This window comes from Pteropus vampyrus, unplaced genomic scaffold, assembly GCF_000151845.1.
Source record: "Pteropus vampyrus isolate Shadow unplaced genomic scaffold, Pvam_2.0 Scaffold19, whole genome shotgun sequence".
NCBI lineage: Eukaryota > Metazoa > Chordata > Mammalia > Chiroptera > Pteropodidae > Pteropus > Pteropus vampyrus.
The window spans coordinates 6,043,210-6,055,961 of record NW_011888800.1 but is presented as its reverse complement, the minus strand read 5'-3'; the positions used below and the strand labels follow the sequence as shown (position 1 = coordinate 6,055,961).

Here is a 12,752-nt window from a genome sequence, read left to right as displayed (position 1 = left end):
ACACACAGACTAAAAGGAAGGGGATATAAAAAGATATTGCTTTGATGGACCTAGAAGGTATTTAAGTCAGATAGTGAAAGATAAACACTATATGATTTCACTTATATGCAGAATCTAAGGAATAAAAAGAACAAACTAATCAAAAACAGACTCACAAAAATAGTGGACAATTTGGTAATGGACAGAGGGGAGGGGGTTTGGGGGGCTGGGAGAATGGGTGAAGGGTTAAAGAAGTACAAATTACTAGCTGATGGATAGTCATGGGGATGGGGAGCACGGCATAGGGAATGCAGTTAGCATTAATACGTTGGCTAGGTGGAGGGTCAGGGGAGGGAGGAAACAATTGGGGGGATCGTTTTACAAACTATATTGATGTCTAACCAATGTAGTGTATACTTGAAACTAATTAAAATAAATAATTTTTTTTAAAAGATATTGTGAAATGAAGATTTGGTTTTATATTATTAACAAATATATTAAGATATATAGGTTTTGAACAAGTTATTAAAACTACCTGAAAATTCATCAGATTTCACTACAAGTTGTTTTATTCCTTCTACATTTTTCATTCTTCCAGATCAGAAATCTTAGTCACTTACCTAAACCTTCCAGAAGAGTTGGTCCGATGTTTACCATTTCCTACAAAGTCAGGAGAGCCTCCATGCAGAATGGCAGCTGTTTTGTGTCCTCCTGGGTCCTTCCTAGAGGTGTGATCTTGGTTTGACAAACAAGCAATTTCCAAACGTTCCTAGAAAAAAGAAAAATAAACCTACTTTAGATGTAAGTCATAAATGGAAGACAATTATGGTACATAATTATGAATTCAGTAAAGAGTGCACATTTTATTTAAGCTGAATGCTTTCAAGTGTAATAAAGTTGAACTCAACTTTTAAAAATTGAATGCCCAAATATGTACTGGTTCAAGACCTGAAGGCCAGGTTACAGTTTTAAGGAATGTGAATTTATAAATGAAAATGCTAGAATCTTGGCATATACAGGAAAAGTTAGAAAGAAGAGCAAAAGCGGATAAACAGAAAAAGGAGGCACTCAGAGAGCAGATTGGATGACAGGAAGGCAGATCAGACATAAGAAAGGTGTGTTAGTGGAAACAGTAATACCATCTTACATTTGTACACAGCTTTGTACTTTCAGAGGGCAGTGCATTTATCTGTGTGAGTAATTACATGAGACATGAAGGAAGGCATCATCAGTCCTGTTTTAAGGGATGAGGAAAATGAGTCACAGAGAGTGTCACCAAAAGGTCACAGAGCTAGGTAGTAAAAAAGCCAAAACTTTAAGCCTGGTGCTGCTTACTCGTATATCAGTGCCTTCCCACTATACCTTAGAGTTTCCTTCAAGTTAAATGCCATAATTCTATAAAAGAGAATCAGTAAAATTTTCTCTGGGTTTCTCCAAACATGTATAACTGGATTTTGGATTGAGCTGGACTCAGGAAAAATATAGATAGGAAAAAGAACTTTATTCTTTTTCACCACTGCTTTTTAAACCTCCTCTGTTGAATTTTTCTTTTCCATCACGGAATGAAATCTCAAACAGATCCATATGGTTCTGTTCACTCTTTAGTATGAAGAAGTTGCTTTATTTTCCAAGTGTTAAGAATTCAAGTCTGGGCTAATGATCAAAGCTTCAATCTCTTTTCTCCCTCGACTCACTTGATAAACTACTGTAGTTATATGAACCTAAGTCATCTACAGATAATATACAATTCTAAATTTTGCTTCCTGTTTAGGGATTCTTTTATTGCCTCATTTTAGGCTTTAGTACTGATAGTAACACAGGAGGGGAAAATATCGCTGGCAATAAAAAAATTTTATGTTTAACAAAATGTAAACTATTTTAGTACGGCAGAGTACCTGCTTGGCCATTTCTTTCCTTTTTTTCTCTTCTTTTATCTCTTCTTTCCTTCTCTGAATCTCATGAAGGATTTCACGTTGCTGAAAGAAATCATACCACCATCAAGTGCCAATCTCTGAAAACTCTACAACATATCAATCCTGAAATCACAAAAACTCTTGTGAATTTAGAAAGAAAATTGAAGCCCTCCTTTCCTAAGAGACCTGAATATATGGAACCTTAGTACAAACTGTAGTTACTGGGTTTTATCAGTAACTACACAATAGGCTTTCCCATTTAAATAGGTGTCAAGACTCTGTGGGGAGGGAGCAAGTACCCCGCTATTCTCCATGTTTCCACGTGGGGAGACTTTCACTATAGCAACACTTGGCCTCTCACTTTGCCCTGTCTCTCTAATGTCTGCCTGTCTGTGGAGAACTTGCACTTGTGCCTGCTATCTGCCATGAGGTGTGGGGCTGACCTGGTGGAGGTGAGCTGAATTGTCCTCAGCGCCTGGACTCAGGGAGCACAAGCGCCACCCTCGCACGTGCCACAGACTGTCAGCTGCATTCTCCAGTCAGCTTTCTCAGTATTAAAAGTGGTATTTTGATCCCCATCCAATTGACTCATGTGTCTATTGCTCAATTGGGTCTGAATTTATGTGGAGAAAAAATAATGTGTTTTTATGAGTCCCTTAAATTTCCAGGTTGTAATATCAAAACCATTAAAAGACTCACCAAAAACTGGAAGAGCAATAATACAAAATGAAACAACATACCCAAAACTTATAGGTAGTTATAGCAGTACACCAAAACAAGATTGTTAGCTAAATATTCACCATCTTCTAATAAAAATATGCTTCCTAAAAACAAGGATAATAAGGAACTTTAAACTCTAAATGATAACTAGGCCACACAATTAAATAGGAGATAAGCAGTAACAAAATGAATGGGATCCACAAAGAAATAGTGTTAAAATAAGCACAGGATGAACAAAATGAATCGGGAAAAGAAAAAGGAAAAGCAGGTAAAACAAAATCCTATAAGTAACTGTAAGAAAAAGTAATACCTATAAGAAGAAAACTAGAAAGCCTCACCAACATAAAACTGAGAAGGAAATTTAGATATGTACATTAACTTTGATTAAAGGACTTTAACACAGGAGTGTATACTCTTATGCAAATAAAGAAAATATACAAATGGTTAGTGAACATAAAAAAAGTTCAGTCTTTGCCTCTTGCTACTCATTTGGGTATGAGATACTTGTCCTACAGAAGGAAGAATAGCCTCTAAAACTCAGTGAATTCTTGCACAACTTTATGAGTGCAGAAAGATCACAAGAAGCTTGGTTAAACTGACTCCTTTTTTCTGTTCTTTTATTTAAAGAGCTGCACTAAGGGTCCTAGGGGCAGTACTGATGTTTGTTAGGAGGAAACTACTCGTAGAAATTCTCAGTGACTCTTAGGGCCAGTTCCCTCACACGAACCCACAGTTCTTGAATCAAATGTTCAGCAACACATAAAGTTAAGTGTGTAGGCAGAGACCATCACAACCTATAGAAGTTTGCAGTCCTTCGGGCTGGCCATCTGTGGTGACAAGGGTCTCACCTCCTGCTCCTCTTTCTGCTTGGCCTCCAACAGCCTCTGCTGCTCCTCCTGAGCCCGCCTTTCCAGCATTTCTTCATGAAAAGACTTGGGAGGGGGTTTGTTATGCTCACTGAGAAATGACTGCACGTGGTAAGCCAGTTCAAATATCATCACCTAAACATGTAGATGAGAATCAAACAAAAATAGTCACATAATGGGAAGACAGGGCCTAAAGGAGAGAATACAGAAAAACAAGCAGGCAGTAAGAAACCCACTTACAGTAGTGATATTCATCTTGATATGACACATTCTGAATTAGGTACACGATGCAATCACAGCAGGAAAAGGCTTTTATAGGACTCATCTCATCATGTTGCTATCAAGACAAATTACTAGAAAATTAAAAAGCTTCACTTGTGTGTTTTTCCTACTCAATTTATTGGCATTTTCTGAATAATAGATCTGATAAAATATTTTTCTGTACAAATAAACCTAATAAAATATTTAAGACTGCATAAAAATAAAAACTACCTTCCCAACTAGAAAACCTGTCTACATAAAGACAGTTGAGGAGAGAATGATCATTGCTAACATCGGAGTTTTTCATCTGTCCACACAACATACTGAAAATATCCTACGTGGAAACGAAGGCAGATATTTAAAGTCCTCATTAGCCCCCTGTTAGTCATGTGCCAATAGGAGGCTGATCAATATCTGGAAAGCATTTCGTTTCCACTTAGGGAAGCATTCATAGACAGTATCAGAAGCAAAAAGGATTCCCTTTCAGACATCCTGGGTGTCAAAATCATACCAGGTAAATCAATGGAACAGGGTTTCTGGGACCCCAAAGAGTCAGGAGTGCCAAATTCCTCCTGCAGATGAGGACCGCCACACTGAGATTTCTTTTTCTTCAATTACAATGAAGCAGCTTAAAAATTCTTATTTCAATTATATGTTTAAAACAGTTTCTAAAGGGAGTAAACAGGGTGGTAAATAATAGTAGAAGTAACTGGGCACAAGAACATAAAGTTAGTTCACTTGGTGTTTACCTTTCCTTCAGGGAGTAAATACAAAGAGATCATAGCTGTTGTTGGGGAAAATTAATGTATCTTTTATTTACATCAAAAGTTGTGGCATTCACTGGATAGACTTTAATTTACAGTTAAGAAACACCAGACTAGAGTATAGGAGGCCAGTTTTTCTAAGAAAAGCTCCCTAAGGAAAGCTAGGAAAAGTAGGCAGTTTTTGTTACTTCAAAGAGAGACCTCTTCTACACCAGAAAGGAGTTCTGAGCCAAGTGCTGGAGGGTTTTTCTTTTGCCAATCTGTTTAATTCACTAGCAGTTTCTATACAAACAAATCTGATAAAATAAATACTACTAGATGAAAATAAGAACTACTTTCAAAACTGGCAACTGCCCCACCCCATTATCTACATGGTTCATTGTCTTGCTTCCCTCAGGCTTCTGCTCAAATGTCACCTTATCTATCAGAGGCCTCTGCTAACCTCCCTATTTACAAGAGCCATTCTCTCACAATACACATCTATATTAGGCAGAGTTCTCCAGAGAAACAGAACCAATATGGGGTGTGTGTGTATGTGTGTGTGTACATCTGCAGAGAGAGAAGGGGAGGGGAGGGGAGGGGAGGGGAAAGGAAAGGAGAGGAGAGGAGAGGAGAGGAGAGGAGAGGAGAGGAGAGGAGAGGAGAGGAGAGGAGAGGAGAGGAGAGGAGAAGAAGGCAGAGAGATTTATTTTAAGGAATTACATGTGATTACAGAGTTATAGAGCCTGGCAAATCCAAAATCTGCACAGCAGGCTGACAGGCTGGAGACCCAGGTAAGAGTTAGTGTTGCAGTTCAAGTCCAAAGGTCATTTCCTGTCAATTCCCTCTTCTTCTAAGGAAACCAGTCTTTTCCTATTGAAGACCTCAACTGACTGGATGAGACCCACCCATACGATGGAGGGTAATCTGCGTAATTCAAAGTCTACTGATTTAATTGTTAATCTTATCTAAAAAATACCTTCACTGAAACATCTAGAATAATGTTTGGCTAAATATCTGGGTACTGTGGCCTAGCCGATTTGACACATAAAATCAATCATCACAACATCCATCAGAACAATTAAAATTTTTAAAGTGACAACATCAAAAGCTGGCAAGGATGTGGAGAAACTGGATCACTCACATATTGCTGGTGGGAATGTGGTACAGTCAATCCAGAAAAGTTTGGCAGTTTCTTAAAAAACTGAATATGTAACTACCATACACCGACAATTGCACTCTCGTATATTATTCTAGAAAAATGAAACTTATATTCACATAAAAACCTGTATATGAATAGCAACTTTATTTTTAATAGCCGAAAAACTGGAAACAATCCCGACATCTTTAATCTGGTGAATAGTAAACAAACAGTGGAACCATGAAACACTATACTATATCATAGAATACTATTTGGAAATAAAAACTAAGCATTATTGATATATGCAATAATCTGGATGAATCTCCAGAGAATTACACTGAGTTAAAACAAAGCCAAGCCCAAAGGTTATATACTATATGTTTCTACTTACATAATTTTCTTAAAGTGAGGAAACTATAGAAATGGAGAAAAATTAGTGGTTGCCAGCTATCTAGGAGGGGGTGCAGGTGAGTGTTAAGGGGAGTGGCTATAAAAGGGCCACATAAGGAATCCTTGTGGTGATGGAACCATTCTGTCTCTGACTATATCAGTGTCAACATCCTGGTTATCACACTGTACTATAATTTTGCAAAATGTTACCATTGAGGCAAACTGAGTAAAGTGTTCACGGGATTTCTTATTCCTTACAATTGCATGAGAATCTATAATGATCTCAAAATAAAAAGTGTAATTTAAAGTAAAAGGAACCAAGGGCAACAAAAGCAAAAATGAACAAGTAGGACTGTTAATCAAATTAAAAGGCTTCTGCACAGCAAAAGAAACTATCAACAAAACAAAAAAGCAACCTACAGAATGGGAGAGAATATTTGCAAATCATATATCTGATAAGGGGTTAGTACCCCAAATATATAAAGAACTCATACAACTCAATAGCACAAAACCAAACAAACCAATTAAAAAAACTGGCAGAAATGCAAACATTTTTCCAAAGGTGACATACAAATAGCCAACAGGTTCATGAAAAGGTGCTCAACATCACTATGTTCAGGGAAATGCAAATCAAAACCACAAAAGGACCTCATACCTCTCAGAATGGCTATTATCAAAAAAACAAAAGATGAACACACAATGTAAATATATATGCCTTACTGTTAAAATGTACAGCTGAAACTTACTGGATTTCGTTAACCAATGTCACCATAAAAAAAAATTAATTAATTAAATCCCCCTCGAAAAATAAAAAAATAAATGGCAAGACACTTGAAAAAAAAAGACAAAAGATAACAAGAATTGGAGAGGAGATGGAGAAAAGGGAACCCTCATGCACTGTTGGTAGGAATATAAATTAGTGGAGCCACCATGGAAAACAGTATGGAGGTACCTCAAAAAAATAACAATAGAACTACCATATTATTCAGCAATCTCATTTCTGAGTATATATCCAGAGGAAATGAAAACAGGATCTTGAAGAGATAGCTGCAACTCCATGTTATTGCAACATTACTTACAATAGTCAAGACATGGAAACAACCTAAGTGTCTATCAACAGATGAATGAATAAAGAAAAAGTGGAATGTATATACAACGGAATATTATTTGGCCATGAGGAAGGACATCCTGCTGGACCGTGAGGGCATTACTAAGTGAAATAAGTCAGAGAAAGACAATTACTGTATGATAGCACTTACTTACACCGAGAATCTAAAAAAGCAGAACCCATAGAAACAGAATTGTGGTTACCAAGGGCAGCGAGCGGGTGGAGGGACTGGGGAGATGCTGGTCAAAGGATACAAACTTCCAGTTATAAAATAATTAAGTTCTGGTGACCTAGTGTACAATATAGTGATTATAGTTCATAATACTATATTGTAAAAAAAAAGATAAAGCAAAAAAAATTTTCAAAAAATCTCAAAAGTTGTGAATTCAAGAAACCAGATGATGCTGTAGCTAAATTTTCAATATAATTTCATATTCTTTTTTTCAGGTACACATTAGAGTCCCTTTAGACTAGAGAGAACTTCGGAATAATTCCCAATGCCCAGTTTTTGTCGGGTTGTTCTATAATCACTTTCTGTACCTTAACAATCACTGAAGTTTACAGAAACAGTAACAAAAGTGGGCAAAATTTTTATAGCCCAAAAGCACCTCACGGGTCATGCTGTTATAGAATGCAAGTGAAAAACTGTCAAGGTACTTTACCAGAGGTCCAAAACAGAAACAGAGGCCTAGGGCTTGTCTTTATTTAACTCTTGTCAGTTTTTACAGGATGAGACAGTTAAGCCTAGGCAAAATCGCTGAGTAATTTTACACAAAATTGAGGACTCTGTAAAGGGAATTGGTCTGGCCTAATGAACATACAGAAATACTCTGCCCTAAGAAGTTACCTAGGCTAGCCTTCCAGAGAGTCATGCCACCCAAGGGAGAACTCATGTAGATCCTGATGCACAGAGGATTAAGAAGAGAGCATTGGTACTAAACATAAATAAATGCTTTGGTAGAGAAAAAACACTGAAAGGTTAGAGTATGTCACTAATTACTGACAAGGAAAGCAATTAGTTCTTCTGATATGGAAAAGGGAAGTGGCAAAGTTTGGTTAGAAATCACTTGTCTGTAAAAATTTTCCAACACAGGTTCAAATCAAGATCAGGTCATGATGCCAGGTCCAAAGTACGCAAAAAGTATGGCCAGGTTCATATGGATTGTTTTCAGAAAAATTCTTTACCATCGATGATACCACCTACATACACTCTACAATTTAATTCATAAATACTAAAGAAATACGAATAACAATGTTTCCCTTTGTAGATATCAGTATGAAACAAAACACTCTGGTCAAAATTAGATTTGATGTACAATGGAAAAAGCTGTAAGCCAAAGAAAAGGCAGGAAAGCAAACACTGGTGAATGTGATGAGATTTTAACTGTCCTCTTATAATTCCAGTTAAACAAGTCTCACCTCTCCACAATGGTTTTTGGCCACTTCTTCCAGGTGGGATTTTAACAAATTAACACTTTCATTTGACAGACCCTTGGCATTCTTTAACTCTATTTCAGGGACTCTGGAAAAGAAAAAACCAAAAAAGAGTTACTCTGAAAAGAGTAGCCTGTTTGCATTAATATTTGCCAAGTTCCAAGCACTAGGACCAAAGCTTTTATACAGGCCTCATCTGTGAACCCCTCTCTCTATACTTCCAGCAACATTTCCCCTCACCTTAACAGGATTTCAACTCCCAGCAACTCTAACGACACAATGCTCATCAGGGAGCAGTGGGGAGCCTGTGGGGAGCAAGTGGGTTGGCCATCATGGGTGTGGGCCATCAGGTGCCCTGCTCCCCAAGATAACCAGACTTACTAGGGCTCTATCCCAGTATCTCACCAACTCCATTGTCTCTGATTTCAGCTTTACAATCTCATTAAAATTTTCTACATCACCTACTATTTTATCGCCTTTAGAAAAATCACTCCAGCTCTGTGTGTAATTTAATCAAGCATGCCCTTGTATGGTAATGCTTGACCCTGGCTTGCCCACATCAATTAACCCGCTCTGACAGCTCACTCACAAGAGGCCAAGTGCTTTGCTCTAGTTCATGTGCTCTAGCATATACCAGGACAAGAATAATTAGGCCACATGGAGCCACGATGATCCATCCCTCAACATGTTGTGTCTATTCACTCTGATTGTAAATGAGGTGGAAAAATGCTCACTCACTCATGTCTAAATCTAGTCCTGCACACTCTGCAAACTCTGCCTGTTCCAAAGACGCCTCACACTCCTCTTCATCCCTATAGAGCAAAACTACGACTCAAAACTGTCTAGTCAAAAAAAGTACACAACCAGCCCTCAGGTTCCCTTTTATTCTCAACCAATAAACATCCAATAACAAGTTACTGAGATTAAATAGGCTTTATTTCATTTTACTGAAGAGAAGATGATTCTCTACTTCCTACCAAGAATTTCTGAGTAATCCATGGTATTCTACCTTAGCACAGCCTTTACTATTCAGTATCTAAGAGTCCTCTCAGTGATTCAGTTATACTAGGTTGCTACAATCATTATCTATTTGAATAGATGGATATCTAAGACAAAGTAGTTTATATATATGAGGAAAATAGAAATACCATATAGTTCTGAGTCTATGCATGGTCCATCTAACTCAGGATTCTCTCATAGTGGCATCAAGGACTATTCTGCAGAAAAGGAAAGTTTTCCTATACCACACCACTCAAGTCAAGCCTTACATAATTAAAAAAAAATTAAGCAGTTATTATATTAGCAGTCTTAACAGAATGGTAAAAACTTCATTTACAACATTAATTATAAATTTTAAAAATTCTCTAATGTTCTCTTTATGTTCTTGCCACATAATCTGTAATTTTATTTGGGTGATATTATGTTTACTTTTTAACTTTTTATAAGCATTTCCTTCTGGTTTTTAAAAAAATCATCCCATAATATTTTCACCAAGTGGATACATCAAGATTTACCTGAATAATTCTCTTGTACGGTGGTTCTCAACCACGGTGACTGTGCCCACCAGTGGACATCTGTCAATGTCAAGAGGACATAGAAGCTTCCAGTATAGAAGCTCCCCTTCCTACATTCTTTGCCTATGCATCTCTTCCATGTGGCTGTTCCTAAATTGTATCCTTTATAATAAACTGGCAATAGTAAGTAAAGTGCCTTCCTGAGTTCTGTGAGCTGTTCTAGCAAATTACTAAACCTGAGGAGGGGTTTGTAGGAACCTGTGAACATAGAGCTGGTTGATTAGAAGTACTGGTACTTGCAACTGGCATTTGAAGCCCTGTGGGACTGAAACTTTAACCCATGGGATCTGCAATAACTACCAATAGTCTGTCAGAACTGAATTGTTGGACACCCAGTTGATGTCAGAAAAGATGCCATCTATTTGGTATTAGGAAAAATAAAACCTAGACAGGCACTGTCTTCTTTTTCTTTCACACATTTAATTAACTTTTAATCACTTCATTAATTAGCTTTCTGCATACCTACTATATATCTACTCTAGGCACAGTGTTGGGGACAAAAGAGGGTTACTAACTTCAAGGAACTCATCTTGACCTATCTGTATTTTCACATCCTCTATCACCTTTAAGAATAACAAACTCCATGAGGTTACCACCCACTGTAAGGCAGTGCTTCCTTTTATTTGTCACTTCCCTTCACTGGTTCCTTGAACAATAAGCTCAAACTACAAAATACTATCCAGGCCAATCTGCCTTTTTCCTTGTGGAAAGTCTAGGGAAAGTTTACATGCAATATTTATGATATTTCGAAAAAAGAATACTTGAGTCCTGACTGCTATCACTTTTGCTCTATCAGTGGTTCTCAATCAGAGGTGGAATCATCTTTGGGGGAGGTTGGAAATATGTGAAGTTTTGTGGTGGTCTCACTGGCTGGAGATCACTCCTGGCATTAGTGGGTAGGGGCCAGGGATGCTACTTGCCCTGCAGAGCATGGGACAGCCCTGCACAGTGAAGATGAATTAGCAGTGTCCCGCAGAAATAGGGCAACTCTAAATCGTCCTTTACTCTAGAGAGTAAAGTCCCATGTGGCCCAGAAGGCTACTTCAAGTCCTGTCAATCATACTTTAAAACTAAGTATACAAGCTACTAAGCCTTCATCCTTTTCTTTTAGACTGTCCCACATCTCAGTTTACAAAGAATTCAACAAACAAAAGTTAATGTGTCAGAAGAAGCAAACAATTAGTCATGGAGCAAATATTAGCATCTGTAGTGACTATTTTATAACTAGAAGCAGACTAAACATGAGATAGGTTTTATGAAAATGTCTACAGCTGATACAGTTTTGATGAAATGTGGGTGACAGGAAATGAAATTTTAAATGGAACAGGAGAAGGAAGGAGAAAATATCATTAATTTCAACGCGTTTCTATGTTGTTAAAACAGAGAACTGAAATCACATTAAAGCTACTTATTTATAAATGTACTCACACATCTGGATAAGTTGGTGGGCATTTAACTCTCAAATCCACTTTCACATATACTTCTTCACCAGCCAGGCCCTGAGGGTACAGAACTAAACTGATTTCAGGGGGTCCTCTGACCTAAAAAAGAAAAAAAATTACTATTTTTTTAATCTAGAGAGCCAATCATTAATGATGATGATCAACATCTTAGCTCAAAAGTTCTACTTTTTAAATGTTACTTGTAATTATATCTGATACAGTGTTGTCATATTTTCCAAAAGTGCAGTTTAAAAAACAAAACCTGTGTCTGACAGAATGCATTTTCCTTTTCAAAGTTATCTGAGTGAACCAAAATGCTCCATATAGCTTCCATTCAAATATTACTGAGTGCCAATTATGTGTGAGTGCCATTCTAGAGGCTGGGAAAACAGGGGTAACTCTAGACAGGCAAAGATCCAACTAGCTGATAAAGACAAATGAGTACTTTCCAATACTGGTGAGTATGTACGTGCTATAAAGAAAATAGGGCAGAGTAATGGAACGCAGTAGTGAGGAGAAGAAGATATTCAGACAGGTAGGTCAGGGAAGGCCTAACCAGGGGATATTTCACTTGAGAGTTGAATACTGAGATAATAAGAAGTGAAAACCTTGACATGGAATCTGATAGCTCTTCTAAAACTGTGTATGTTTTCAACAACTGCTTCCCACAAAATAACTAAATACTCTATTGTTCTTTAATGTATTAAATATACTTTTTCCAAAAAAGCATTGAGGCAGTTTGTATTATCTATATATATATCATGAGAAAAGGGAGGCTGAGGGAGGAAACATCTACTCATACGCTCCAAGCACTTTACCAACTCTGCAAGGTAGGTGCTACCTCCATTTTACAGATGGTGCAGCTCAGGTTCAGTTTCAGTGTCTGACCCACAGATATACAGTGATAAGGCTAGAATTCAAATCCAACTTTGACTCTCAAACCTGTGTCTTTTGTATCAGCTACTTCCTCTTTAGTGCCAATCCTGAGTTGCTGTGACTGAATTGTTGCCTTAACTTTGACTCAGAATGTCGAGGCAGCCAGGGCAAAAAAAAAAAAAAAAAAAAAAAAGTGATGGAAAAATCTGAAATGATTTTCAGATAAGTTATTAATTCTTTTAGAGCAACAAAGTTCTGAGCAACACTAAATTTTAGCAGAAATGTATAATCTGAACCTTACATAT

General features: G+C 37.3%; 1 protein-coding gene across 1 annotated transcript in view; it reads right to left on the bottom strand.

Annotated features, from left to right (window-relative positions):
- EIF2AK4 (eukaryotic translation initiation factor 2 alpha kinase 4) overlaps window positions 1-12,752 on the bottom strand; it is a 103,702-nt gene that overhangs the window by 85,806 nt on the left and 5,144 nt on the right. The window contains exons 2-6 of the mRNA XM_011355148.2: window positions 11,558-11,670; window positions 8,541-8,643; window positions 3,461-3,613; window positions 1,875-1,955; window positions 600-748 (exon numbers count right to left, since the gene is read on the bottom strand). Of these exons, the coding sequence (XP_011353450.1) occupies window positions 600-748; window positions 1,875-1,955; window positions 3,461-3,613; window positions 8,541-8,643; window positions 11,558-11,670 (599 nt within the window). The remainder of the gene's footprint in view (window positions 1-599; window positions 749-1,874; window positions 1,956-3,460; window positions 3,614-8,540; window positions 8,644-11,557; window positions 11,671-12,752) is intronic.